The sequence below is a fragment of the Sphaeramia orbicularis genome, chromosome 9 (assembly GCF_902148855.1).
Source record: "Sphaeramia orbicularis chromosome 9, fSphaOr1.1, whole genome shotgun sequence".
Lineage (NCBI taxonomy): Eukaryota > Metazoa > Chordata > Actinopteri > Kurtiformes > Apogonidae > Sphaeramia > Sphaeramia orbicularis.
The window spans coordinates 29,988,512-30,016,271 of NC_043965.1; the positions used below are offsets into that span (position 1 = coordinate 29,988,512).

Genomic DNA, 27,760 nt, shown 5'->3' on the forward strand with positions numbered 1-27,760 from the left:
CTACCGATGAATTAGACTACAATACAAGCTAAACCATGAGTCAAACATGATAAAGACATACAATATTGACCAAAAATAAATTTTAATTCTATGAATAGAAACACAGAGTTAATGAATAGATGGATTTTTTTTTGTAAGAAATCCTTTTAAGCTCCACTGAAATTGTCACAAGGTTAAAACTACCAAATGCCAACCAGAGTATTAGTGTGATAACCCATTATTACAGCATAACATTTTATGTTGTCATCATTACAGTATAAAATCTATGAAAAGCCATCTGTAACTACAGCACTGTTTAGTGTGAGAACATCAAACAGAGCCATAGAGCCACCGGTCAATAGCTTTCTCATTTGCTATCACATCTTTTTGCCAATCCACATGCCACCGAAGATTAGCTATAACCTGGCTGTAGTTTCTGCCTAAACTATCACGCCAGGCCCCAAATGCTTTTTTATTGTAGAGATGAACAGCTGCAGAGACCTTTGGATAGTTCACAATTTTATGCAATAACATGTCAAGATGTGCCTGCACATCTGGGAACTTCAGAACAACATTATGAAGTTCTTCCTTGTCTCGTCTTAGGTCTGAAAAAGAAAGTGAGAGCACAAAAAAATTAAAGAAAGCAGAGTTTTATGAGGTCTTAATTAAAGACTAAAAAAATAGGTTTGAAGTATAGATTCTAGGGCTTACCAAAGAGCTGTGAGGGAACACTCAGACCATCTGCATAGGTGATGTATTTCCATCGTCCACTTCTCAGCATATATGTAGAAGCATTGACATTACAACCATGATATTCACTCAGAACCCAGCCTGGATGTTGCTTCTTGAGAAAAGCAGTGGACTTCGACATAAGAGGAACTAGCGAGTAACCGCTGAGATTACCTACTGCTGAAATACCAGCAATATCTGCAAAATGATACAATAAAAATCATGAAATGGTTTGTTAATTTTACAGATAACAGGCAGACCCTGCATATTATGACAGTAATGTTTACTTAGGCTTCTTTACCCAATATGGTGGGGTACAGGTCAACCAAGGACACAAGCTGATCAACCTGCAGGCCAGACATCAGTCGAGGCCCCATGAAGAGGAGGGGAACATGGGAACTGCCCTCAAACATGGACATCTTGTAGAACTGTCGGTGCTCCATAGCCAACTCCCCATGGTCAGCAGTAAAGATCACAATGGTGTTGTTAAGTAGGCTGGTGTCTCTCAGAGATGTAATTATCTGTCCTAGTGAGAGAAGAAGCTTCGCTCAACACATAAGTATGTTTATACCCAACATATTTCTAGATTTGTTATGCTTCATTATGCAGTATCAGAGCCAATTTGTAAGCATTTCAATGTACAAATTGACTTTTGTACAGTTATACTGAAGTAAACTGACCTGCTGCTGGGTTTACACACTGAACAAGGTTCAGTGTTTAGATCATTACACTGCATATCAGTAAACAAGATCGTTGTTTATGCTCACACAGTCGCAGAAAAAATTCTTAGACCACCCTGGTTTTCTTCAATTTCTTGTTCATTTTAACCCCTGGTACAACTAAAGGCAGATTTGTTTGGACAAATATAATGATAACAACAAAAATAGCTCATAAGAGTTTAATTTAAGTGCTGATATATAGCCATTTTCCATGGCTTTCTTGATAATAACCAAAATTACATAAGTTTTTACATCAATAGCTATGGCATTGTACTGCCAAAAACAGTGCTTTTAGGCATTCTATATTTCTTTTCTGTCTGTTTTAGTCACATAACACACACAGGAGTTAGTACTTGAATGCATAACCATTGTTTCTGATGACCTTTGATGGTCTAATAATTTTTTCTGCGGCTGTACATGTAGCCACCTTATAAGAAGATGCAAGAAGAAGGTTCTCTAACAGTGTACAGATTTTTATCTGTTGAAATGCTCCATTCAGGATTGGTGCAGTGTTTGAGATATCATAGTAAACATCTTTACGAGAATAAATCATCAGGAATCAACCCTAAGTTATTTTTTTAACTGACTAATTCTGCTCAGTAGGACCAGACTCTGGTAAAGTGCTACTGGCTACTGACCCAACATAGCATCTGCTTCTGCACACATGGCATAGTAGAAAGCTCGGATACGTTTGATTTCCTCCTCAGTGAAGGGACCACTGCAGTTTTTTGTCACTGTGGAGTAATAGTCAACAGGATGCATGGCAGCTATGGGCAGCCATTTAGGAATGGAGATGCTGTCTGAAGACACCTATGAGTAAGGAAAGAAACTGAGATTTCAGTTGTTTCTGTCATTAAGTGCAATGTAAGAACAATCAAAAATCAAAGATGTAGAAGTCATGCCTTTTTCAGCCAGTATGGTGAGGTGAGGAAGGTGGAGCCCCCTGCTGTGGGCCCCAGGGATTCAGTTCTGTAGGGGTGAGGTAAATTAAGGCCAAGATACAGGGCAAAGGGCTGGTGTGGAGTAGCAGCATTCTGGTGAATCCACTGTACAGCCTTGTCAGTATTTTTCCAGTCTTCTGTTTTTATCTTTATTGTTGACATGTTCCCAACAAGTTGTGTAACAGGCCGGCCCTCCTGGCGCAGAAGGAACTCAACATCTCGTGTCCAAGCCTCCACTCGATTGCTAAAGTAGTTGTATAAACACACACACAAACCAAAAAGAAAAGACTCAGGCAAAGAGACAAAAATGGGAAGTGGACAGAGCCATGTGAGGGAAAAAAAATCATCTGAAAGGATGACTCATATGGTTCGGGGAATTGATGTTCACATAAATAGTCTGTGATTGCCCATGACTCATGCAGTACAATTGTTTTCTGGAGCTCTGGGTATATGGTTAATATTGACATTGTCTTGGTAAATATAATGAAGAAAATAAAAAGACTCTCTTTTCTTTTCCTAAACATTTCTGCTTACCTGACAGAGTGACTCCCTGAGGTGTAGTCCAGCTTCCCTAACATCTTGGTCTGATATCCATTTGCTTTCAGTAAATCCATCCATGTTGTTGCATTTGCATCTAAGCACTTATAGTTGTTCCATGACTGAGTGAGATGAACAAACTGACCACTCCACATCGCTGAGACACAAAGAAACAGCTGAAGTCAGTGCATCTATTGTGAACCAGTGATTAAAGTATATAAACAAACCTTGATCATTTCAGTGAGTGGTCTACCTGCTCTTGAAGGACAGCAGATAGGGGAGTTAGTGTATGCATTGAGGAAGGTGGTCCCAAGCTCCCTGAGATAGTTTATGTATGGCAGCTGCACAACTTTGCTGCCAGGGTCAAATGTCAGTCTCCCATCCTGCAAAAAAACAAACAAACAAACAAAAAAAAAAAAACATGGTAATTTGATCCATGGTGATGCAAAAATGAGTCTAAAAGTAAATAGAAGCATTGAAAACTAACTCATACTTACAAATGCATCACTCATCACCATCACAATGTTAGGTCTGGTTTCATTCTGACACAAACTCTGGCCATAAATCTGGAACAAGAAAATCAAAGTTATAATCATGGCAGCGCCTCACCTCCAACTAAAGTTATTTTTTGATGCAAGGGAATAGATTTGTCTGGATCAAGTCGCTTTCATTTGAGGACATTTCAAAACTGTTCCTCTTTTGCAGTAAATGATCGTCACACTGGAAGCAGATAAACATCCAGGTTATATTTTCAAAATAAGAGCTTTGCTGGGTAAAGCTACAAGCAGCAGTCACACAGTGAGAAATGAATAAAACTTTTATTAAATTGTGTAATAAAATAAACTATAAATAGAGCATAATCACGGAGAACAATAATTTACAAAGGTACAAAGTTTTGACAATGTGTGACAAGTTTAGTCTATATATAATGACTAGCTAAAAACTCTAGATGGCAGCATTGTTCTGAAAAATAACACTAATACTAATACTGCCCAATCTGCCAAATGAAATGTGGGGGTATGACTGTAAGCATAATAAATAGTTTTAGTTTCACAAACATGTTATTATAGCTGTAGGAACCTAAATATTTCTGTTGGATCAATTTATGTGTGTGCAACTGATTTGGTTTCCTGCTTGTCCTGCACAAGGTTTACATTTCCAAGTCACTTTCTCCTCCCCCGTGTCCATTTATTTATTATTATCTGCACACTGCTTTTGTTTTATTTCAAAAATTGTGTTTTTTTCTGTTTAAATGTGTGTGGTTCTTTTTAAATGTCTGCTTTGCTTCACTATCGATCCTGTAGATCGGAATTTCATTCTACATGTCATATGTTGAATGACAATAAAAGAATCTTGAATCTTTAATAAATGAAGATAAATCTTGCATTCATCTATTTGTGGTGTGCAGTGTCAGTGTTTGAATCTAAGTAAGTCAAAACAATAATTACCCAGTGCTATTGATATTTGTAGCAGATCTCTTAGAACAGGGGTCAGCAACCCTGGTCCTAAAGAGCCACTATCCTGCATGTTTTAGATGTATCCCTCTTCCAACACACCTGCTTTAAATGATAAGCCTATCATCAAGCTCAGCAGAAGCCTGATGATGACCATCAGGTGTGCTGGAAGAGGGAAACATCTAAAACATGCAGGATAGTGGCTCTCTAGGACCATGGATGCATGGAGATCAGATACCATGATGGAGACAAATACAACTACCTAATACTACTATATATAATATAAAAGGTAGATTACCCTTCACAAATGGGGTGGCATCCTCCAAACAGAAGCACATTTAAACCTGAAATAGATGTTAATGAAGTAATGCACTGTGTCTTGTGTGCTCCAAAGTTTCAGGGATATTCAACAGGTGGTTCCACCTCATAGGAGCATAAGATGACCAGGAGGTGGCGTTTCAGACCTCAGAACTGTTTGCTGAAAGCTGCTCAACACCATCAAATCCCCAGCCCCCATTGATGGTTTTATTCTTTACACAAAACAAAGCCTACGTTATAGGTGAATGTATACGACTAAGGCTGTAGTGGTAGGTCCTATCCTACAAACAGAAGAGATTCAGGTAGAGAAAATGAAAAAGAGGTGGAGAGATAAAAAAAAAAAAAAGATTTACAAATTAGGGAGAATCTAATTGTCAGCATAATTCTGCATTAATACATAAGATGGTTTGGAAGTGTATTCAATGTCGTGTCCCTTCAGTTGTAATTCTTCATGGTCTATTTTGTAAGCATCGTGCAAAATCTAATACTACTATAAATATTACCCATTAATGTTCAAGTTAACGTGATCCTGCATGGTATACGATGTGCAGCTGAAAACCAACAGAACAACTGAGTGTTTATGTATTGGGTTATGGATGGTAATGCTATTGTCTTGTCAAGGATAGATATAGGTGACCCTGTTTACTGATAAGCACACATTCCTCCATGTAAGCCAGTATGTGTTGAAACAGACTGAAGATTCACGCCATAAGCTCTAGTGTGTTAATGATCAAAATATATATTCACCAGAGGAGCACCTCGCTAAACTTAAGCGCACGTTTCTTTCTGCAGTCTTTGAGCAGAGCCCAAACTTACCATCTGGCTCAATGCCACACTTCTCCCTCTGCCTCGTTCCAGAAGGCGGAAGGAGGGGGCAGTGGAAGTCTGCGCATGCGCTGAAGGTTGTTTTTCACACAGGCAGTAGCTTAAAGTGATCTGAGCTACGGGGGTTTCCTTGTCTTTGACTGGAGACCAACACGCAGACAGGCGGATGATAACAGCATCCATTGCTGTTATTCAGCCTTCACACATCTCAATGAACTGCTCGCAAAGAAATCACTGATCGTGCCTACTGCTTTTTGCAGGGCAGAGATACTGATCAGTGTCTAATACTGCATCCTTTTTCTTATGAGATTATTTTTTCATAGACTCTTTTTTAATTTCTAGGTCTCTGTAGCCTATTTCTTTCCACCATGGTGCTAGGAAAGGTAAAGAGCTTCACAGTAAGCTACGACTGTCTCAATGACAGTAATGTTCCCGTTTTCTCCAGCGGGGACTGCGTCTCAGGGAGGGTGATCATCGAAGTCACCGGAGAAATCCGGGTGAAATCACTCAAAATTCACGCAAAAGGATTTGCAAAAGTTCGTTGGACTGAATCAAGAAATGCTGGATCCAACACTGCCTACACTCAAAACTACACAGAAGAAGTGGAATATCTGAACCACAAAGACATTTTAATTGGACATGAAAGAGGTAAGAGACAGTTTTTTGTGTTTTCAGTAAGTTTTGGAGAGACTGACTGTGATGCTCTTTGTGCTGGTTGGGGATCAGGTTCAGTGGATGATGCTCTTGTCCTAGTTGTCACAAACGGATATAAGAATACTAATAATTATCAGACATTTATGAGAGTTAGAAAACTTTTATTTTATATCATCTATCGGTGGTTGTTTGGTTGTTGGCCGTGTCAGTGACAGGAACAGCTCCATCGTCACTTGTTTGTGTCCAGGTGTCAGAATGAATGACAGCCATGGGCTCAGGCATTTGTTTTTCACTGAGTTTCGAATGAAAATTGACGATTATAGTCATTTTCTAAATTCTGGCAAACAGAGTGATAGCTTGCAGTGATGTACGAGCATCTTTGTTGGATATCTTAGATTCAGAACCGCATCATTTAGGGTGTTTCTTTGTAGCTTTTCTTAAGTTTCCACCCATTGTTCAAAGCGGTTCAATCCTGTTCAGAAAACTGGACCGGGAGGAGGCGGGGTTAGGCGGAGGCTCCGCCCCTGTGTGCGTGTCATTGGCTGAGGTGCTCATGTGTGGACAATGACATCACTTTTTTTGCAGAGAGTGACAGTCAAATCTGCAACTTTTTATATGAACGAGCACCTGCAAAGTGGATGCAAAACCAGCATCAAATGGAACCAAATGTAAAATTACTGTCGCAACGATGATTTTATTTGTAATGCTTCCCTTCTGTGCGGCGTAAATATGCTTTTCCAGAAGGAAATGTTGCATAGGCATAGACATTGCTGTCAAAAAAGCGTCCTGCTGCAACAAATAGTGTTTTCATCCAAATATGTTTTAATGGAAATGAATAAAAACGCACCTGATGGTTGTTTATATTTGCTATGTGCGCAATTAATAGATTTAAACTTTCTCTCTGTAGAATCCTTATGAATAGCTCACGTTTTCCGAATGAAGCATGCAATAGTGCTCAGATCGTATGTCAAGTTTTGTCATTTTAACCCCAAAACGATGAAAAATTATAGCAAACAGCAGCCGACTAACTTTCCAGACATCTGCAGGGTTCTGTTTTCCGTGCAGGAGTAACACTGTTGCAGGGCGAGCTATGCGGCATCACAATGGCAAAATGTTTCTTTTATCATAATAAAATGGTTTTAACAAACATTTCCTGCAATGTTGCAACGATGGTCAGCTTGTTAACTTGTCGTGAATGGATAGGGGTAGGAGAGGCAGGTTGTGCGGTGACTGCGGTGTCGCACAGTGAATGCGTAATGAGCGCAGAGCGGCTGTAGGAAGCTGCTCGCACCGGTTTAGGCCGGTCTCCTCCTGCTGGAGTCTGCCGTTTGACTGACAGCTCCGCACTTGTTTACCACACGGCTGCTAGGGGGAGGGAGTGCTGAGCTGGCAGAAGCATACTGGGGCTGTCGACACGGCTCTTCTAAATACTGATATTAGAAAATGAAAAAAAAAAGTTAGATTTATTCCTTCTTAGACGTTTAAGCACAATGCGCAACGGACAGAGAACAAAGACGTTTTTCTGATCTTTGGCCATACAAAGCAGTTTTCCTTTCACAATCACCCTCCATCGTTTTCCTATAAGCATTCCACATATATTTCAATACATTATTACTTTTATAGACTGATACTAAAGTAAAATGCATACTCTCTTTTGTCTCTCCCACCCTGTGTTTTTGTTTTTTTTTTTGTTTGTTTTTTTTTGTTTTGGTATAATTTCAGATGCCTTCGTAGAGCATTTTTTCCAGGTATGGTATACATGTGTTTGGAAAATTGTCCTCCTTGTTTTTCAGACGATGACAACTCTGAGGAAGGACTCACCACTATCCATTCAGGAAGACATGAGTATGCATTCAGCCTCGAGCTTCCACAGACGTGAGTGTCTTAAACCCAAGCCTCAGATTAGTCATTGCCACTACTGACCTATATTTTTCTGTCAATTTATTCTACTAACCTGTGTGTTTTGTCATTCTGCAGACCTCTGGCTACCTCTTTCGAAGGGAAGCATGGCAGTGTGCGCTACTGGGTAAAAGCAGAACTCCACAGGCCATGGCTCCTGCCCATGAAGACCAAGAAGGAATTTACAGTCTTTGAGCACATTGACATCAACACTCCATTACTGCTGGTAAGATCTTTTAAGCCAAACAATGCATTCCAGTGTGTCTCTGTTGGCTGAGACATTAAACTTTTAAGTGTGGCTCAGTCCTAGACATCGTTTTCCTATTATGGGCAACAATGGTATTTAAGTAGGCTCTGTTTGCTTGCAGAAGTTTGCCAGCAGCTACAGATAATCAAAAATATGTGGTTGATTGAATTATTAGTTGATTTAATTATTAGTTGAGTAGACTAGAATGTTGTTACTAATTTGGCTTCTTTTTTCAGTCACCACAGGCAGGCACAAAAGACAAGACACTTTGCTGTTGGTTCTGCACCTCAGGTCCTATTTCCTTAAGTGCCAAAATTGAGAGGAAGGGATACACCCCAGGTAAGAATAAGTTCAGCGTTATCCATACGGCATGTTAGAGATGTTCACCTGATATGTCAATGAACAGCATTGCACTTCGCAGATTGGCACATTGAATAGTAATTACACTTTAGATAAACACAGATTAGGGAATCTTTTTGTAAATGAAGGAAACACCAACTAACCCACCCACCCCCCCTCCAAATTCTGTAGGAGAGTCAATCCAGATCTTTGCTGAGATTGAGAACTGCTCCTCACGCATGGTGGTGCCAAAGGCAGCCATCTACCAGACCCAGACCTTCTATGCCAAAGGGAAGATGAAGGAGGTCAAGCAACTGGTGGCCAACCTGCGAGGAGAGTCCCTATCCTCGGGCAAAACGGAGACATGGAGCGGCAAGATGCTGAAGATCCCACCTGTGTCGCCCTCCATCCTGGACTGCAGCATTATCAGAGTGGAGTATTCCCTCATGGTGAGTACGCTCAGGCTAGATCTGAGCGGCATCTCCGCTTTCTGGGACTGAAGATAATCGCCCCCACACATTTTGTTTCCTTTTTTGGCTCTGAATATTGACAGGGAAAAGTCCTATTCACATTAATATTACTGTCAGCTGGTGAGCACAGTTTTCTCTCTTCTGTGTTATCACTGTGACTCGGTGCTGCTATCAGTGCATAATCAATATTTCGGAGTATACCAATGTCTCTGGTGACCCAGGCTGACTCAGCTCACATCACCAGATCTCGGCCTTGGATTGAAACAGGTGTTATCTCCACATGCTGTTAAGAGCATTAGCCCAGAATATCTGTGGTAACACCTGCCTTGAGGGTGCTTATAACCTGGTTACCTTGTGAACAGACCGTCACCATGCTTGGACTCTACCTTGCATAACCGGCCTGACCCGTAGACGCTGACCCACATATTATTGAACAATATACAGTCTATATCAGCTGACATGGTTTTTATGCTTAATCATTCCCAGCTCCATCACAGCACGTTTACCCCACTTATACACAGAATGACTTGTATTTTCTAATTTGCTTTGTCTTCATGTCTCTGTTCAGGTATATGTGGACATACCTGGGGCCATAAACCTGTCCCTGAACCTGCCCCTTGTCATTGGAACCATCCCTCTCCATCCCTTCGGCTCACGCACGTCCAGTGTTAGCAGCCAGTGCAGCATGAGCTGGCTGGGCATGGGGCTGCCGGAGAGACCTGAAGGTAGGCTGGATATCATAGCTGCAACTTTAAATGAATATGGCAATAAGATAATACCATTATCACACTGGATTAATTCTATAGAATGTTAACACATGACTTGCATTTTTCCTGTAGCCCCGCCAAGCTATGCAGAAATTGTGACAGAAGAGCAGAGGCAGACCAGTCTGGATGTCCCAGCAGCCCGTGAGGAGCTGGACGGACCACTCTTTGCCTACATTCATGAGTTCCGCTTTCAGCCCCCTCCTCTGTACTCTGAAGTAAGCACCACATAGAACATATTGAAGTATAAATAGTTTCTTAACAGACTAAATTAGATTAGCTCTGTGATCCCCTAATTAAACCACCCTTTTTATTCTGTTCTTCACTCCAGATCGATCCGAATCCAGATCATGCCAGCCGTACAGAGGAGCGCAGGATTGACACCTGTCCATCACGCTGAGGTTGTTCTGAAATTCCTCTGTTGGACTTGGGGAACTTAAACAAACTTGTGTGCGAAGCTCAGCTTTGTTTATTTCTCTCTGACAACAGTGTTGTGCCAACACTGTTGACCTCAAGAGAAAAACAAAGTCTTCTACCAACCAACCACCCAACAAAGACTTGAACACACTGACAGTTGGGTTAGGTCGGATAAATCTGTTCCTGCCTTTCCTCAGTGAGAGAAACAGGAGTCACTAGTTTGGGGTATCACTTCCTTCCTGTGTCAGCCTGCTGAGGGTGGGATATGTTCACATGAACACATATTCAGTGTGTATGATAAACCCCACTAGTAGCGAGAGCCCTGGTGATAGTATTGATGACAAGGAAGAATCACCACGGCTCAGTCTGCCAAGCTTCTCTTTAATCCCTAATTCTTCTGTACCCGTGGCACATAAGGACAAGACTCCTACAACAAAGGAGTCGAACCACCATAGTCTGTGTGAATGAAAGCATTCAGCGGCAGCAGTCTACGACTAAGTCCTCCTGCCTAATTTGGGATTTTGTTTTTGCACATTTTATTCTTTACTTGAGTTGTGTGGCTCTATTTAAGGATAATTGAAAAAAATCACTAATGGTTTGGTTTCAGCCTTGTAATGCGCTAGACTAAAATGAGACTGCAAGCTTAACTTTAAAGACTTTCATTGGCATAACTTTGAACATCAGAGAGAACAGGATTTGATTTTGGAAAAAAACGACTGAAAAGGACAAGAACAATGCACTGATTTTGTTTAAGCTGTTTAAGATTTTTCTTTTTTCTCCTTCCTCATTTCGTCAATGACTTACAACAGCTTGACTGGACTTTAACAAAAAACTGCAGCACACTATCTCCATCTGGAAGCTCTTTAAGATGTTGCCTCCCCAGCTTGGATCCAAGTGTGGCGTCCCTCCTGAGTTTAGTTCTGTTATTCTGTGTCTGCTCACATGTTTAGCTCTAATCATGTAACAGCTTTTTGACTTTTTTATTTTAAGGTTGCTCTGGAATTGGACTAGAAGGGTTACAGACCTTTATTTTGCCGAAAGAAAAATGTGTGTATGTGTGTGTGTGTGTGACAGAGGTTGGCAGATTGTGGATTAACTTGCCTCAGCCTAATCGCCTGCAGCCCCTCTACTCCTAATTACAGAGCAAGCCAAGCTTTCATAACTGCCCAAAAAGCACTGTCTCAGGTGGTCTTCTCACTTGCCAAATGGTTAGAAAAAAGGAAATGTTATATCTTTTTAAATTGCACCGTTAAAAATAATGGCGACAGTTTTTTTTTAACTACCAGAATGAGAAAGTAGACTTGCAGAGATGCGAGGCAGCTGTCTGAGATGAATCACATTCCCTTTTTGTCCTGCTGCACTTGCCCAGTTCATCCACGCAACAGATTTTACCAGACCAGTGAAACCAGAATGCTAGTTATTAAAAAAAAATAAAAAGAATATGTATTGCATTAAAGATGCAAACCCAGCGCAACTGAAAAGCGGGGGATGTTTTTAAATTTCTGGTCAGACTGGTCAGAACAAGTAGAAATAGTAGTAAGTAGGTTGACATGAGTAATACATTGGTTTTCTAACTCATTCAACACAAAGGACCAGCTGCATCAGAGGTTTGACATCGACAGGAAAAAGGTTAAGCAGCACTTTTTTGATAAGAAAAAAAAACTGCATTCAATGGTGAAGGTCTGGGGGAAAAAGCCCATTTGGTACTACTAACCATGCTTTTACTAGAAATACATCATTTAAACATTGTTGTGTAGTATGCATTATTTAATCTTTTTAAGATTAGAGATTTTTACGTTTACATTTTAATGTAGTCCACGCAAATTTGTATGTGTTGTGTGTCTGTGTGCACGCTTTCACTCAGATCCAGCTGGCAACTAAACATACAGCTTCTAACTGCAATTGACAAAGTGCAGATTATTAAAGTGATCTTATCTTAGTGGCCTTGACACAGAAAAGACCTGATCATGACTCCTCATTATTCAGCGTCTACATTAACTCTTGTTCTCCTTTACCTGTTTGTACACATCTATATGTTGTAGACCTCTCCATGTTTATTCAAAAGGACAAAAAGGGAAGAGGGGAAAAAAAAAAAGTCCTTTCAAAGCAAGTGTTGTAAGAATCGACCTCCTGGACAGGCCTCTGATTGTGTTATTCTCCTGAAGCTATTGAGAGTTGGATTTTTTTTCCATGTACTTTTGGGCATTGACATAGTTTTCTTTCTAGTTTAGCAACATAACTAAGTTAGTCTCTGACCTTTCTGATCCTCCTCAGGCCTGGGGGTGGCAGCTGTTGATCAGTACCCTTCCCCCCGCCTGCTGAGAGACATTTAGTTAACACAGATAGCATAACAAACAGCTTCTTCCACAGTAAACTAATGGTCTATCTTTATATTTGTTTGCAGTTCTTTGTTTGAATTTTACCTTTGGGAAACTGAATCAAGCTACACGGTAATGAATAAGCTTACATATTTGTTTCAGGTTGGTCAATTCCATAGTCCATTTGCTTGAGTAGTCCAGTGTCAAAACTAAGCTAAACTCCTGACTTATTAAAGGCAGGACCTAAAATGTTCAGAGAAACAGACCTGGGAGAGAGGATCTGGAACATTTTAGGGAAAAAAAGTGCAATATCACACCTAATTTTCTTCATTCTCCATTTGTATATTTGTTTTTATCTTTTTTTGTCTGTTAATCATGACGATGTATAGATATTCTATGAATATACTATGTTCTGAATGAGTTAACCTTTTGTCTAGTTCTTCCTTTTGATTTGAATAAACATTTTGTTCTAAAATACAATGTACTCTGATGTGCTTTTTGTGTGAACGCTCAAACACAGTGCACCGCATCATACCTTGAGTTTTATCACGTCAATTCTCACTACATTGATTCTTGTTTGGCCTTAGTGCCGTCTGATTCAAACTGTAAATCTTTGACAGAATTACAAACAAATGTGCTTCAAAACTGCATGCGCAAAAGATTAATTATTACCTACTGCTTTACTCGGATCAAGAGCTTTTTTGTTTTGGTCATGACAGCACTACATGAGAGGCACTCAGGTTGTCACTCAGCAGGACCAGATTATCCTCTGAAAACTAGTGCAACACTGCCCCTAGTGGTGGAAAACATCTAGTAGGCCTTTCTAACTAAGTAATACCTCTGAGAGCACTACTTTTGTCCTTTGTGGTGACACACAGGCAGCTATAAGAAGCAGCGAATGCACCCCTTACGTTCAGTTTCACAAATGAATACAACTGCGATGGATAAGATGAATAATATGCCACAGAACACACAAAATATTCTTAAATTTAAAGGCTTCTTTGGTATAACAGATGATGCAAGATTTTCAGTATAAGACTTCTTATGTGCAATGCAGCTACTTTTAAAGTTGTATATCATGCTTTCTACTGATCAGCTTGATGATGCACTGTAATATAAATTAAATAATAATTTTGTAGAGAAACCCTTTTAAAAAGAAATGAGTCACCCACAGCACCCGCTCAGTGAAACCTGATGCAAGTTGATGTATGTAAGGAAGGCGACCCACAGCCACAGGTCGACATATAGAAAAACTGATGATTTATTGATCTCTGCTGAATAATGCACACACAAGAAAGGACATGCCGGCTCGCTGCAGAGTACTGACTGTGATTGAGGAGGTCAGGATGAAAATTAAACATCTTTACCAGCTTTTCACAGTCAGGTTTTCAATCATGTGTTCTGTAAACCTTAGTGTTCAAGGATCAAAAGCACAAGGATTTTTATTTGTTTTCTCACTCATTGTCATTGTTGCACAAATGTGACATGAGTGTTTTATGTTGGTGGACTTCAGCCTAGTGTAAACAGTGACATATATACCTGTCAGTGTGAATGTTTCAAGAGTTCTGTAGTTTGCTTGAAGTGGAAATAATTCAGCTTACAACAGTGACCTATTTGTAATATTTGCCAGTCTGTTTCAGTCAATATTACATGCAGAAAATTGACTTTCATGTTACGTCAGTCTTACAGTAATTGATTTTCTTAGATAATGCAAGCATGTACGAGCTCAGAAAATTAGATCGTTCCAGATGTGAATGGATGCATCTCCCATTGGTCAGGCTAAAATGAAATACCCAAATGACTGATCTCTAAAAGAACATGAAAGTCACCATCATTGCATAACAGAACCTCAACCTCTATGACCCAAGAACCTGCAAATGTAATGGAAAGAGAAGAACAAACAGCTCTGGAAGTTTTTTTTCCCTAAACCTGTGAAGTTACGGACAATGTGATAGATAATTGGTTTTCCAGGAAAAGTTTGGAAATGATCAGTTTGAGCCAGCTTCAGTGATGACTCAGCAGCCCAGTCAGCTTTGACCAAGCACTTCAGCATGCCTTTGTCTCCTCCCCTTGGTCCCCCTTTGACTTTTGTGGGCCCAGGCTTTTGTGGGTGTCTGACCCCTGTGGATTCATAAAAGGAGGAGGGGATTATTGAGGGAGAGCATGCATGTATGTGTGTGCAGTGAGAGTGTTGATTAGCAAGTGCTGACGCTACACAGGCCTCAGCTGTTTCCTCTCACTGGCTAATCCTACTACCCAGAAGCCCCTGTGATCCAGAGGTTCTCGGCAGCTTTCTGTGACCATGCACGTTCAGCATGGACGGTGAGGGTTGGATGGAGGCCCCTGTACGCCTGCTTGCCAGTGCCACATCATCACTGTGACATAATAGAAGCACAGACACACAACTCTACACAGGAGTGCAGAAAAAACGTGGTCCCACGCATTCCTTGAAACAATGGAACAGTCAGTATTACAGCAAATGTCATAAAAAGGGGAATGACAGATAGGATTAGGCCTCAACAAATGTATCTTAGAAATTCTATAATGTGGACACTGTTTTTTTAAATGCCAGATGAGTGGTGGAGGAGGTATTCATGTCCTTTACTTCATAAAATTACCAGCAAATATACACCACTACAAGTATAAGTTCTCTGTTTAAATCTTTATGTAAGTAAATGTATGCAAATATTATTAGCAAAATGTGCACAAAGGATGAAAAGTATAAGCAGTCACTTTGTTTGTCGCTGCTTTACTATTATATGATGTGTTTAATTTAATTGTACTGCTGCAATTGTGTGTATTTTGCATTTTTCTGCTTTTGGTAATATACTAGTGAGTGATTTAATTTAGAGCAATGGATCATCTGTAAGAGGGTCTTTAACCCATAAAGACCCAAACAGCTGCTGGCAACCAAAACCATCTACTGACCTAAAATATTTAATAACTTTCTGAACTATTAACCCTATCAATATGCTGAAATAATGCAGGTAAAATGCAGTTATTCGTCTTTTCATGGTCATCAGATATGACCCATTAGGACGTTCAGAGGCTCTGTAGTTACCGTGGAAACACTGTCAACTTCTACAACATTGATTCACCAGTAAAACTTATGAAGTTGGATCAGTGACAGTTGATGGACACACTGGGTTTATGTTCAGTTAATTATTAATTTGCTGAAAAAGTCACTTTTTCTTCAGTTTTCTCTGTTTCTGATATAATAACCCTCAACTTTAACCTGATCTTTTATGAACGTCTACATTATCAGTAAATTAGATATAGGAAAAAACCTGATTTACGCTGGAAAAACACAAAATTCAGAGGATAATATTATAATAAATGGTGATAAATTATTTTAGAAAGGTTAAAGAGAGAGAAAAATTTATGTGGGAACTGACACAAAAGTAGTGCTGGGTCTTTATGGGTTAAAGAGTTTATTTATTTTTAAAAAAAGATTAGGAAAATTTTAGAATTAGGAGAAAACACTCAGAATAAATACATTTTCAGGATGTCATTGTCGGGGAAGATGATTAAAAAGTATTATCTGACAAGTAACTTAACCTGTCAGACAAATGTAATGTGGGGTGAAAAGTAAAGTGTTTGCCTCTAAGACATCATAGAGTAAAAGCAGAAGTAAAGTATTAGTGCCAGAAAACTGTGTTTAAGTATTAACTACAATACTTGAACAAAAACTGTGTGTCCCATTCTTGCTACTGTGTTGTGTAACTCAAATAGATCTCAAACTTCGGTGATAAATGGCTCATCAGTTCACAAAATAGGTCAGATGGACACACAGTTTGACCTCAGACTGTGATTACTTGAATAATTGACAGAACCGGGTTACTCTTTAGTTATCATTATGATTATAGGCTGCTGCTTTGTGTCAAACATTAATGTCTGCTGACTTATTTCCTTCAAGGTTTCTCAAGAAAAGTTCACCTTGGATCCTCACTCTGACTATAACACTGATATTTCTCTATGGAATTTTAGACAATTCACTTTTCCCCTAATTTCTGTGCTTTTCTGTGTATGGTCACTGCAGTGCTGATGAAGACATTCAAATTTTCTGTCGCTCATACCAAAACTAATTATGCAATCTGACATTTTTCATTTTCTCCAGAGGATACAGTAGATACACACTCTGTATTTCAGTCAAACTTCATTACATTTTTCTAGGCACCGTGATGGTCTTGTTGCTATTTCTTCCATCCTTCCTGTTGTCCCCATTGTGCACAAAGTATAGAGAGAGCTACAGATTTACTAAATGGAAGCAGAAGAGTGCAGCAATGTTTTTGTTTTTTTTTCAAGGACTTATTCCTTTTTATTTCCAGGCCTTATTGAACTTCTGTGCACACACTGACAGACGAGGATGTTTTTTTTTCTTCATTGACCTTGCCCGGAACAAGTTGTTTACCATCACTGCGTACACTGCACTGGACAGCTGAACAGGAGAATAACCCACCGTGACCGAATGCTGGACCTCACTTACTAAATTTACCCTCCTGTGATTTCTTACAGTGGAGAAGGAACGTTCAGAAACCTGACGGAAACCTTTCAACCGCAGCACCTTGTCATTGTCAACACATATTCACATAGCTTTTCACTGCAAAAACCTTTTAGATCATTATTAATACAGCAGATAGACGTCCGGAGCAGCTGCTGCACATTAAGCGTGTCTGTCACATTTAGTTTGTCAGTGCTCGATGCTAAGTTGGTCCCCCCATGAAAGACACATGTCAGATTCCTCTTCTAATCCCCAGAGTCTGTCCTCACCTCACAGGTGTGTAACTTTTTCAGTCTAGTGCATGAACATTTAATTTAAAAAAAAATTTAATTGTATTTTTTTTTTTTTAAGAATGCGCTGAATTTGCTCTAGCTAAAAAAACAACCTTATATAAATGTGCTGAATATAATGTAACATGACGGCGCTAATTGAAACTCTTCTTAAATACCCTCAGTGGAGCTGCGTAGGCTGTTGTGTCCCACCATGTTTAGTGAGAACAGGAACCTGACAGCTGGACCCACACTGCTATGTTCCCATGTCAGGACTCCCATCCATGTCATACCAAAGTCTCAGCATGGTCAGCATTCCACCTCCAACCCTCCCTTACACACACACATAAACTCCCACACACTCTTGTGGCATGTGCTACTCTTACACAGCACCTCAGTTTTCAGACTTTATCATTCCTCCTGTTGGGAAAAGTCCTGTACAGCTTGCACCACTGGAAAAAAGGCGATGGCTAAAATAGAATGATGGCGGGGTTCAGGTTCAAGGTAATAGCACCGGTATTAGATATCATTTAATTAACCTTATGAGGTGACAGTAAGGGGTAATACTGTATGTACAGAATGGGGCTGTCTTAATCTCCGAACTGCACTTGGGAGACATTAGTAAGGCACTGAACAAATCCACCCCTGAGGCAGCAATTATAACTGAGCCCACAAACCCATGCAAAAACAACCCTAATGCACCATAAGCGGTGAGGCTGCAGAGGAGTTAGAGAGCCCAAGTACCGGCCATGCTCACCTGATTACATTGTACTTTACCTCAGTGGTAAAATAAGCAGAGGGCTTTGTCAAGGCTGACCACAGATACAGGTGGATACTTTATTGTGATGTAACAGGAAATGTCTTGTCACAGTCAGCACAGTGGCTCAAAAAACATAGAAAAACAAAATACTTAGATACACACTGCAAAAATCAAAATCTTACCAAGTGTATTTTTCTCATTTCTAGTCAAAATATCTCATCACAATTAAAAAAAGACATAATCACCTAAAGAGTAACTTGTAAGTGAGATATAAGAACTTATTTTTAGACAATTGAAAATTTTTTTTTTTTTTTTCTAGAAATCTTACCATTGGCATATTTTTTTTTAGCTTGAATTAAGCAAAAAAATCTTGAATTAAGATTTTCAAGATCTATTGTCTAAAAATAAGTTCTTATATCTCACTGAAAAGTTACTCTTTAGGTGATTATGTCTTATTTTAAGTGTGATGAGATATTTTGACCAGAAATTTGATTTGAATTTTGACTAGAAATGAGAAGATTTAGATTTTTGCAGTGCACTAGCAGAGTAACAAACAAACCATATGTGAACACGTTTCTCTTCCATATCCGCAGTATCATACGTGAAAATCAGCAGAGCTTGAGCGAATGAAAGAAGTCATCACAGATTGTATTTGTACAAATGCCTACACGCTCCTTCCCCTTTTTCCATTCTTTGTCATCTGCAGCATTGTGATGCATCCACATTGTTTTCAATCAGCCCTGAAATTTTCCATCTTTACCCTCATCTCATCAGCACATTCATCTGAATAGTTCTGATTAGCTGCTTTGATGATCACAGCCACACTAAACAAAGTGGTATTTTCATTACCTTGTCAGAAAGACTGATGACTTTGGGCACGCTACAACATAAATCCAAGGAGAAAAACAAAGTCGTGCTGATATAACCAACACTATTCTATGTTTAAAATATACCACACAACATTCAGTGAAGTCGTATACCATACCGCTCAGATTACTGCATTTCTTCACCATTGTGAGCAACATGCGAGGCCCTCTGCTCTATTCTGAGCTCTTCATGGGGAGGACCGGGAGACATTTCACCAGTAACACTCTACCTCTCCTGTTATGTCACTGAGGATTTGGCTGCAGACCACGCAGTGGGTAAATTTCTTTTGCAACCCTATAAAAAGATGGTGAAATGCCTCCATGTAAACCCCAAACATCTTGCACTTAACACGCTTGTAATTGAGATAATGATTATATGTCTGCGTTAATCACTGTGAATCCTCAAAGTCTTAAATCAGCAAAGGGGCTGTTTCTTAAAATCAGAGTTTTAAAATAAAGCCAACACTTTATGGAATTTGACATCTCGGGTGACTTAGTTTCTTTAAAGCATATGACTTATTTGAAGCTTATAAAACATGATAGTTAATGTCAAGGTATGCAGTTATGTCTGCTTATGCAAGATGAAACCTGATGTGTTTTCTATGCAGGACCCACCCCAAAGTCCTTGGTCCCCATATTCTGTCACGAGGGGATGAGAGCCAAGCCGAGGAGTGCTGTTTCACCACTTGTCTTATTTTATCGTGCTCGTCTCCTGTGGAAGTTGCTCACTTTCCTTTTTTAGCCATGGCTGACTCATAACGTGACTCCCCTCCCCCCTCAGCTCCCTTTCAAAGTCCCTGGTCAGCTTTAACTCCCCCCCCCCCCCTCTCTTTCTCTAAAGCCGTGCCTGGTCAGATTCTCCTGAGTCACAGAGAGCGAAGGCACCCCTCCTTCTTTTTTTGCTCTTCCCACCCCAACTGCCCTCTGTGTGTCTCTCGTCTGAAAAACAACAGGTGCAGCAGAGCCTGTGGAGGGCGGGCCGTCTGGTGGGCAGCGTGTCTAAGCCTTCCAGTCACCTCTCGCTGTTATTCCACTCCACATCCAATCTGTCCCCTCTTCCCTATCCTTCACCTGGTCTCTCCAAATCCTTTCCCCCTTTGCCTCTACCTTCTACTACTCTTCCATGATGAGTCTCCTGACTTATTTAGGGGTGTCAAAGTCATTTTAGTTAGTGGTTTTAGGGGCCACATACAGCCCAATTTTAGCTCAAGTGGACCAGGCCTGTAAAAACATGAAAATATATACCATGATAACTGATAAATAATAGCTACAAATTTTTCTTTTTGTTTTTTTGAGAAGTGTAATTTTAACACCATTATGCCTCAGCTTGTCATTTACACATGTGTATTATAACTTACAGATCACAGTGGATCTACAAAGGCACAAAGCATTTAGTTACAGTCATAATATTGATAAATTGCACTTTTTTCCTCTGCCAAGGAACAGCGGAGGTTATGTTTTCATCTGGGTTTGTTTGTTTGTCTCTTAGCAAGATAACTCAAAAAGTTATAGATTGATTTTGATGAAATTTTCAGGAAACGTTGATAGTGGCACAAGGAACAAATGATTAAATTTTGGTGGTGATCTGGGGGTGGGGGTGGGGGGTGATCTGCCTTGGCGGAGGTCTGCACTGTCCGAGTGATTTTCTTGTTTTTCTTAAGAAATTTCAGGTTGTTCACTGTTTTTTCAATTTTTCACATTTTTTTGTCAAAGGATAGTTTGTAAATGTACATTTCCATCAATATTTTCATTATATAATTTTACTTTTCCACATTAAATCAATTTTGAAGTTGTCAATATTTATAGTTTATTATAAATATTTTACTAATGTGATCCACTTGAGATCACATCAGTCTGTAGCCTGAGTGGCATCTGAACTAAAATGAGTTTGACATCTGTGACTGTTAATATCTTCCGTGTAATTTTTGCTCCCCAGGCCAATTTTGGCCCACGAGCCACATGTTTGGCACCCCTGATTTACACTATATGATTCAGTCAAATTACATGACATCTTCTAAAGCTTTTTGTGGATTTAACAGGACAGAGCAAGCTGCAAGGATGCCTTTCTGTTTCAAAAATAGCCTTTATTTCATTTTTAATCCAGCTCTTTTTTTTTTTCCCACTGACTATTTCCAACACATAATCAATACTGTATGATGACACATTTTGCATTACACATCTCATGTACTCATCTCCACTTGTGGTAGGAGTTTGACGATGATAGTTATATTAACATTATGTGCAGACTTACATAACCAGGCATGTCTTCACATTTTGCTACACAGATAGATTTTAGCACCATCCAGTATCTTTCTGGACCAGGGGAAACACTTTCTGTGTTGTTTTGGTAGTTTGGATTTCTTTTCATGAAATATGCTCATCTTGGCTGGTGCAAAAAAATACCAGGTGCAAAATAGCATTGAGTGCTATTAAAAATTTGCAGTAAAATTATTCATCCACCATAAAAAAAAAAAGTTATATGAGATGTTTTTATCAGTGTGTAGTTGCAGCTGGAAGTGGTTACGCACAGATAGTCAGAGATGGGAAAGTGCTAACTGGAACGGTTGCTTGATAGCAGGATTATTCCATTAAAACACACCCTAAGCACTAGACGCCAGGATCTGTATACTGTCACGTTTTTGCATTCATAAGCATTGACAAAAGCCGCATATTTGGCAGGTCAACAGCTACAGTGGGTCCCGTGGCCGATGGTTTCTGGGTTATCTCTGTTGTGTACACAGTGGTTTCGTTACTATCTGTCTTTTTCAACCAAGAACCTGATGACTTCCAAGCTTGGCCTATTAAACCAACAAAAGTAGATGAACTCTATGTACAGTTTGTTGTGTGTTTTTGTCAGTTTTAATGCAATCATAACAGAAAAGCTCAGTCTGTTCTGTTATTTTCTGTGTTTTCTGGAACTAGCAAAGAAAATCACCACACAATTAAAGTATGGCTGGTCTCACTTGACAATCATTAAACAATTTAAGTTTTACTAAAATTAAAAATCACAGTTCAACACCTTCAAATGCAGAGCAATTAGTTAGTCAGTGCGGTGCAAAATGCATTAGAAAAATCTCTAATATATTTAAATAATACATTTTTCTGCATGAACGCCACCGACTAAATGTTTTCAAGGATCTGTGTTATTGAGCCTGAGGCAAAATGTGCCTGATAGTATCTACTGATTCAGACTTTTTAGATCTGCTGTCGCACTGAGAATAACTACATCTTTAAGGTGATCAGACCTCATAAAAGCTACTCCTCATTCTTACTCAAAACAGAACTGGGCCATGAGCTGATAATTCATCTATATATGAACTAACATTGAAAATGACCTCACAGCAGCTGGATATAAAGAGGTGATAAAGAGGCAAATTGTAAAGAGAGCAGAGAAGGTTTGTGTGTACAGCATTGCAACATTGGTTGTTTGCATTCACTGCCTCATTACAGAGACTATTTTTACAACGTGCACCAGCAAAGCATAGGATTGAATGCATCTATCTTTTTGAAATGTGGTTTTGACTTTTTGCTAATCTATAAGTGATTTTGATGCATCTAATTCAAGAATTTACAAAAAAAAGGCATTTGACACTCAAGAGATTTGGATGTTTTATTACTGTACAGGGTTTGCATTCCTTCTGTGTTGCATTTAATTGTTTTTTTTTTTTTTTTTTTTAAATACATGTCAGAGTTGTAATCAGCTAGTCTCACAAGCCCTATTTGGACTGGTATGACAGCCTTTTCAACTGACTATTTTGCAGTAATGAAGATATACTTTTGAACTCAGTAACACTCACCAACAACAGTGCTATTAATGGAGCACAATATCAAAAAACATAAAACCAGGTCAGCATCTCAGGTGTACCATCCCTCATTGCTGACCAGACCTTGATTCATTGCCAGATACATTGAGACTCCATCTCATGTTCCATAGTTTTCCATCTGTCTGGTCTCAGCTGGAGTCGTCGGGCCTTTCCCCTGGCTTATATCTGCTGGACTGAAATGTAAACAACCCAGAGGATCACTCACACTGGTGCATGTAAAGCCTGAATCCAGAAAAATGGACAAGAATGACCAGGTGGCTTAACAGGAAACATACACACACAGACATATCATTCTTGACCTGGGTTGTGTGTCCAGATTGTCCCCTAGCAACACTGTTAGTTCTGTTCACATGGTCCATTGATGAAAACATGTTAATGGGACACGGCAGGTACACAAAATCATGTATTCTCCAGTTATACAGTGGCTAGAAAAAGTATGAAAACCCCTTGAAATGTTCTACTTTTCTGCATGAATTGGTCGTAAAATATGATCTGATATGCATCTAAGTCACAAGTACAGACACAGTGCTCTTGATTTTTCTCTCTATTTAACCTTTCTTAAGTCATTCATTGCCATTTATTATATAATTATCCACAGTATTTTGGATTTTTTGTGTGAAACTGAGGTATTTTGACATTTTTAATTCACTAATCATATAGATGTTCACAAAAGCACATAGTAAATTCAAAGGTTATTATAATAAAACAGAGGAAACTGAAGAAAAAGTTACTTTTTTCAGCACATATATCAATTACTGAACATAAACCAAGTGTGTCCATCCACTGTCATTTATCAAACTCCATGGGTTCTACTGGTGAATCAATGTTGTAGAAGATGACAGTGTTTCCACGTTCACTACGGAGCCTCCGAACGTCCAAATGGATCATATCTGATGACCATGAAAAGATGATAAACTGTATTTTACACCAATTATTTCCATGTATTGATAGGATTAGTGGATCAACAGGTATTTACAGGCATTTACATCAGTATGCTTTTGGTCACCAGTGGAGGTTTGGGTCTTTATGAGTTAAGTAATACCAAGAAAAACTATAACATTCATGTTTTTATTGAACACAACTATTAAACTTTCATTACTGGAAAACGGTAAGAGAACCCTTGGATTTCCTAACTGATCAAACTATCTTTAGCAGCAGTAGCCTTAACCAAGCACTTCGTGTAGCTGCTGATCAGAGCTGTAGAACGTTCAGGTGGAATTTTAGAACATTCTTTGTCACAGAACAACTTCAGCTCAGTTATACTCCAAGGATGTCTGGTCTGGGCTGTAACTGGACCACTCCAAATAGTGGATTTTCTTTTTTCCTGAAGCCTGTCCAATCAGATGGTGGACAGCTACCCTGATGTTATCTTGTAGCCTGTGTTGATTAACTTGGGAATTAATTTTCTCCCTGTTGACAGCATGTTCTATATATAAGCCCTGAGGCAGAAAAACAGCCCAAATCATGACGCTCCTTCTTCCATACTTCCCTGTGGGGATGATGCTCTCATGTTATTTTATATGTGGTGCCACTTCTATGACGCATGCAGTGTTGTGTGTTCTACCTAAGTTTCAGTCAACAGAACATTTTCCCATTGGAGTTGTGGAGTGTCATGTGGTGATCTTTGTCAAACTTCAGGCTTGAAGTAATGTTTTTTTTGTTTTTTTTTTTAAAGCAGCAGCTTCACCCATGGTATCCCACCATGGCCTGTTAAATATTTCATGTATTGTTGACTCATGAAGAAAGATTCCAGTGATTCTTTCTGGTCTTTGGCTGTTACTCTAGGGTTATTTTTTGTTTATTACCCCGCCCCCCGAAGGGGAGGCAATGGATATTGTTTTTGGTTCAGTTTGTTTGTTTGTTTGTTTGTTTGTTAACTCTCTAGCAGCAAAACTATTGGTTGAATTCATACCAAATTGGGTTTATAGATTGCCAGTGACCCAGAATAGATCTGATTACATTTTGGGAAAAGTAGGTCAAGGTTCCAGTTTTTTTAATGAATTTTTAATTTTTTTTTTTTTTTCTAATTTACTTGTAACGGGTGAAATTTCAAATGTCAATAAAAACATCAATTTTGTTTCACTTTACTTCAAGCTTGGCACCTACATATATAGAGGCAATTGATATGTTGACATCAGCACATGCATTGACATAATGACATCAGCTGGATCGATGCCAAAATCAGCTACAATACTTGCGAGGGGCGGGGTTTGTTGTGCCTGACACCACTTGTTTTTGTTTGTTTGTTTGTTTTTTTACCTGAAGGAGCATTCTGCATTGTGCCCTTGCTGCCACCTTCATTTTTAGTTAATGTAGCCACAGTATTAAATAATCTCCATTTGCAGACACTTTGTCTAAATGTGAACTGGTGACTCCCTAAAGTCTTTGAGGTCACGTTGTAAAAATCATTACATTGAGTGGACTTCAGGTTTGCTAATTCCTGACTCCAACCAGTTCTTTTGAGTCATTATCCTGTGGGTTCACTTACATTTGACAGCAGCACTGTGAATGCTTAACAGCTGTGTTCAATGAAGACATGAAATATTTTAAGTTAAAACCGTTATGTTTGTCTGTACTTGGGACTTGGGTGTGGGTCAGATCACATTTTATTGCCAATTCATACAGAAAAGTAAGAATATGAATTTCCAAAGGTTTCCCATATTTGTTCTTGCCGCTGTCCCTTCTATTCACAGGCAAATAAACTCAAAATATCTGTATCATGTGTAATACTCTGAGAGGCTTTAGAGTGAGTTGTCTGTCTAGTTTTGTTTCCCAGCAAATGTTTAAACAAGTATTTTAGGATGCCAAAGAGAGGGATGTGAGCGGGGGCAGAATTTATATAGAAGGACACCAAAACTCAGTTTAAGAAAATTATTTTTACTGAAAATGTTCTTTTTTTCTTTTATCTCTTAAAATATAGACAGGCCTACTCAATTCCATATTTCACTTTTATCCACTGTCATTTTATGTACCTATGTGTTTTATATATGTATGTGTATAATGTTAATTGTGTTTTATTTAATTTAACAACTTTGTACAGTGACCTTGAGTGTCCTGAAAGGCGCCTATAAATAAAATGTATTACTATTATAATTATTATTATTAAAATATCAGTATTATTAGGTGTTCCACTTCTCCATGTTCTCTTTCAACATTTTATCATCTGTTCTCCTAAATCTGTGTTTCATACTTTTCCCAACTAAATTCCCACAGGTGTTGGAACCATTACTGAGATTACATCCCCTTCCTCTCCTGTTACCAGTGAATCACCACTGAGTCATGGGGATCCCGTCCTGAGCCTTCTCTGAATTCCACATTTCAGCCGATAGCAGTCTTCCAATAGGGAACAGGGGATGGACCACACCCTCGAGGGTCCCATCTCTGCTGCTTCCCACGCTAACATCTGGCCATATGAACCATTTTCAGTCCACGTTGTACAAAAAGCTGTCATATATGTACTTCACACATTTTACTTCATCTATATATTCTATTGTTCTTTGAATCAAAGATGAAGCGGGTTTTCTTCTCTATTTATGACTGTTTTTGCCGTTTTCTGTCAGAGATACATACACTGGAGTCACATTGGGACAAGGGCAGCCCGGTCCGGTCTGCTCCAGTTCTGTGAGTCATTTTAATCATCTGGAGCGGCTGCCCAATGAAAAAAAGTACAAGGCCTCTCTCATTTAATCTGAGTCAGTTTTTGGCAGCAGAGCTCTTTTCCCTCCAAATGAGAGGAGCTGGAGCAATAGCGAGCGTGGCAAACAGCCTCGTTCATCGTCACTGTGAGCTAAGCAGACAGAGAGGAATGTGTGACACATATCAGTGCAACTGCCTTCTGACCAGGTCAACCTCTGCACACAATGTACTCAGCCAACTTCCCGCCTGTTTTCAGAACAAACTGGACAAAAGGAATATTTTATCTAAATTAACAAACTGAATGTTCAGCTGTTTCACTGAAAGGATGAACAGGCTATAGGGATGAAAAAAATAACCCTCTGTTGACTCATTATATGTGAAAACTATCATCATAGAAGCTCTATTACACATTTATGTTCAGAATATAAACTGTTGTTTTCACGAACATTTTACAGAATCAGCAATAAAAAAGTTTAAGGTATCTTTCCTTCCCATGTCTATAACTCTATAAACACCAACTCAAGGCTTAGTCCTGGTTTTAAGATGGTTGCACTTTTTATGACTATAGTTTTATAACTTGGTTTTACATCCTATTAGGGCTGTGCAATATTTTACATAATTTATGCATACTTTTATCACTTTCTCTGTCAATAATTTCCCACAGGCTGTCAGTTCATTTTATTAATACATCATTTATTCCATATACAGATGCTATACTGTACGTATTTGCTGTCGTGTTTGGATGTTGCACTGGATTGTCTGACTACAGTATTATCTTGTAATATTTTGCAGATGTACATGTAATAAGACACTACTTCCCGTCCCAAATTTCCCTTTGGGGACAATAAAGGACATAACTTATCTTAACCCTTCAGCGTCCAGAGTTGCACTAAAAATAGAATTGTGGAAATGGCATGGAATTATTTCAATAATACAATAATATTTCAATATGTATAAATTCATTTATAACTAAATTATAATGCAACCTAAACATGATCATGCTGCAGACATGTTTTCTCAGTCCGGACCTCCTTCCTGGACTAACAGAACATGAATAATCCTCTGCACATGTGCTCATGATTTCCATAAAAAAAACTGCAAAAAATATGCATTCTATTGATACTTTGCATGCCTAGAACAAGTAATGTGTTTTTGAGTTAATTAACATTTGGGGTGGGGGGGGTGTTGCTCTGGTCTGACCACCCTTGGAAAGGAGATGTCACCTGGTTAAAAAAAAGGATATATAATATTATTCTCCTTAAAAATGCAACAGCATCATTTAACTAATACATTT

General features: G+C 39.1%; 2 protein-coding genes across 3 annotated transcripts; one reads left to right on the forward strand and one right to left on the reverse strand.

Moving 5' to 3' along the window:
- Positions 1-43: 43 nt before the first annotated feature.
- On the reverse strand, positions 44-8,208 carry arsk (arylsulfatase family, member K). 2 transcript variants are annotated; one of them, XM_030144525.1, is made up of 9 exons: positions 8,111-8,208; positions 3,403-3,471; positions 3,159-3,288; positions 2,903-3,062; positions 2,330-2,612; positions 2,066-2,237; positions 1,010-1,234; positions 691-906; positions 44-584 (listed from the first exon to the last, which is right to left on the reverse strand). In XM_030144525.1, exons 2-9 carry the CDS (start codon positions 3,421-3,423, stop codon positions 310-312), a joined length of 1,482 nt encoding a protein of 493 aa, XP_030000385.1. In that variant the 5' UTR covers positions 3,424-3,471; positions 8,111-8,208; the 3' UTR covers positions 44-309. The 2 variants fall into 2 exon arrangements, with proteins under 2 accessions (XP_030000385.1, XP_030000384.1); XM_030144524.1 differs by lacking the exon at positions 8,111-8,208 and having other exon boundaries at positions 3,403-3,614.
- On the forward strand, positions 5,615-12,376 carry arrdc3a (arrestin domain containing 3a). Its single transcript, XM_030144526.1, has 8 exons — positions 5,615-6,150; positions 7,950-8,031; positions 8,134-8,281; positions 8,539-8,641; positions 8,834-9,090; positions 9,680-9,836; positions 9,951-10,093; positions 10,207-12,376. Exons 1-8 carry the CDS (start codon positions 5,871-5,873, stop codon positions 10,273-10,275), a joined length of 1,239 nt encoding a protein of 412 aa, XP_030000386.1. The 5' UTR covers positions 5,615-5,870; the 3' UTR covers positions 10,276-12,376.
- Positions 12,377-27,760: the final 15,384 nt, after the last annotated feature.

Coding starts and splice junctions, on each gene's coding strand:
- arrdc3a (XM_030144526.1), top strand. CDS start 5,871: ATGGTGCTAGGAAAGGTAAAGAGCTTCACAGTAAGCTACGACTGTCTC. Junction 6,151..7,949: donor TTTAATTGGACATGAAAGAG/GTAAGAGACAGT, acceptor CTTGTTTTTCAG/ACGATGACAACTCTGAGGAA. Junction 8,642..8,833: donor GAGGAAGGGATACACCCCAG/GTAAGAATAAGT, acceptor CAAATTCTGTAG/GAGAGTCAATCCAGATCTTT.
- arsk (XM_030144524.1), bottom strand. CDS start 3,501: ATGATTATAACTTTGATTTTCTTGTTCCAGATTTATGGCCAGAGTTTG. Junction 1,235..2,065: donor AGAAGCAGATGCTATGTTGG/GTCAGTAGCCAG, acceptor TTCTCTCACTAG/GACAGATAATTACATCTCTG. Junction 585..690: donor TGTTCCCTCACAGCTCTTTG/GTAAGCCCTAGA, acceptor TTTCTTTTTCAG/ACCTAAGACGAGACAAGGAA.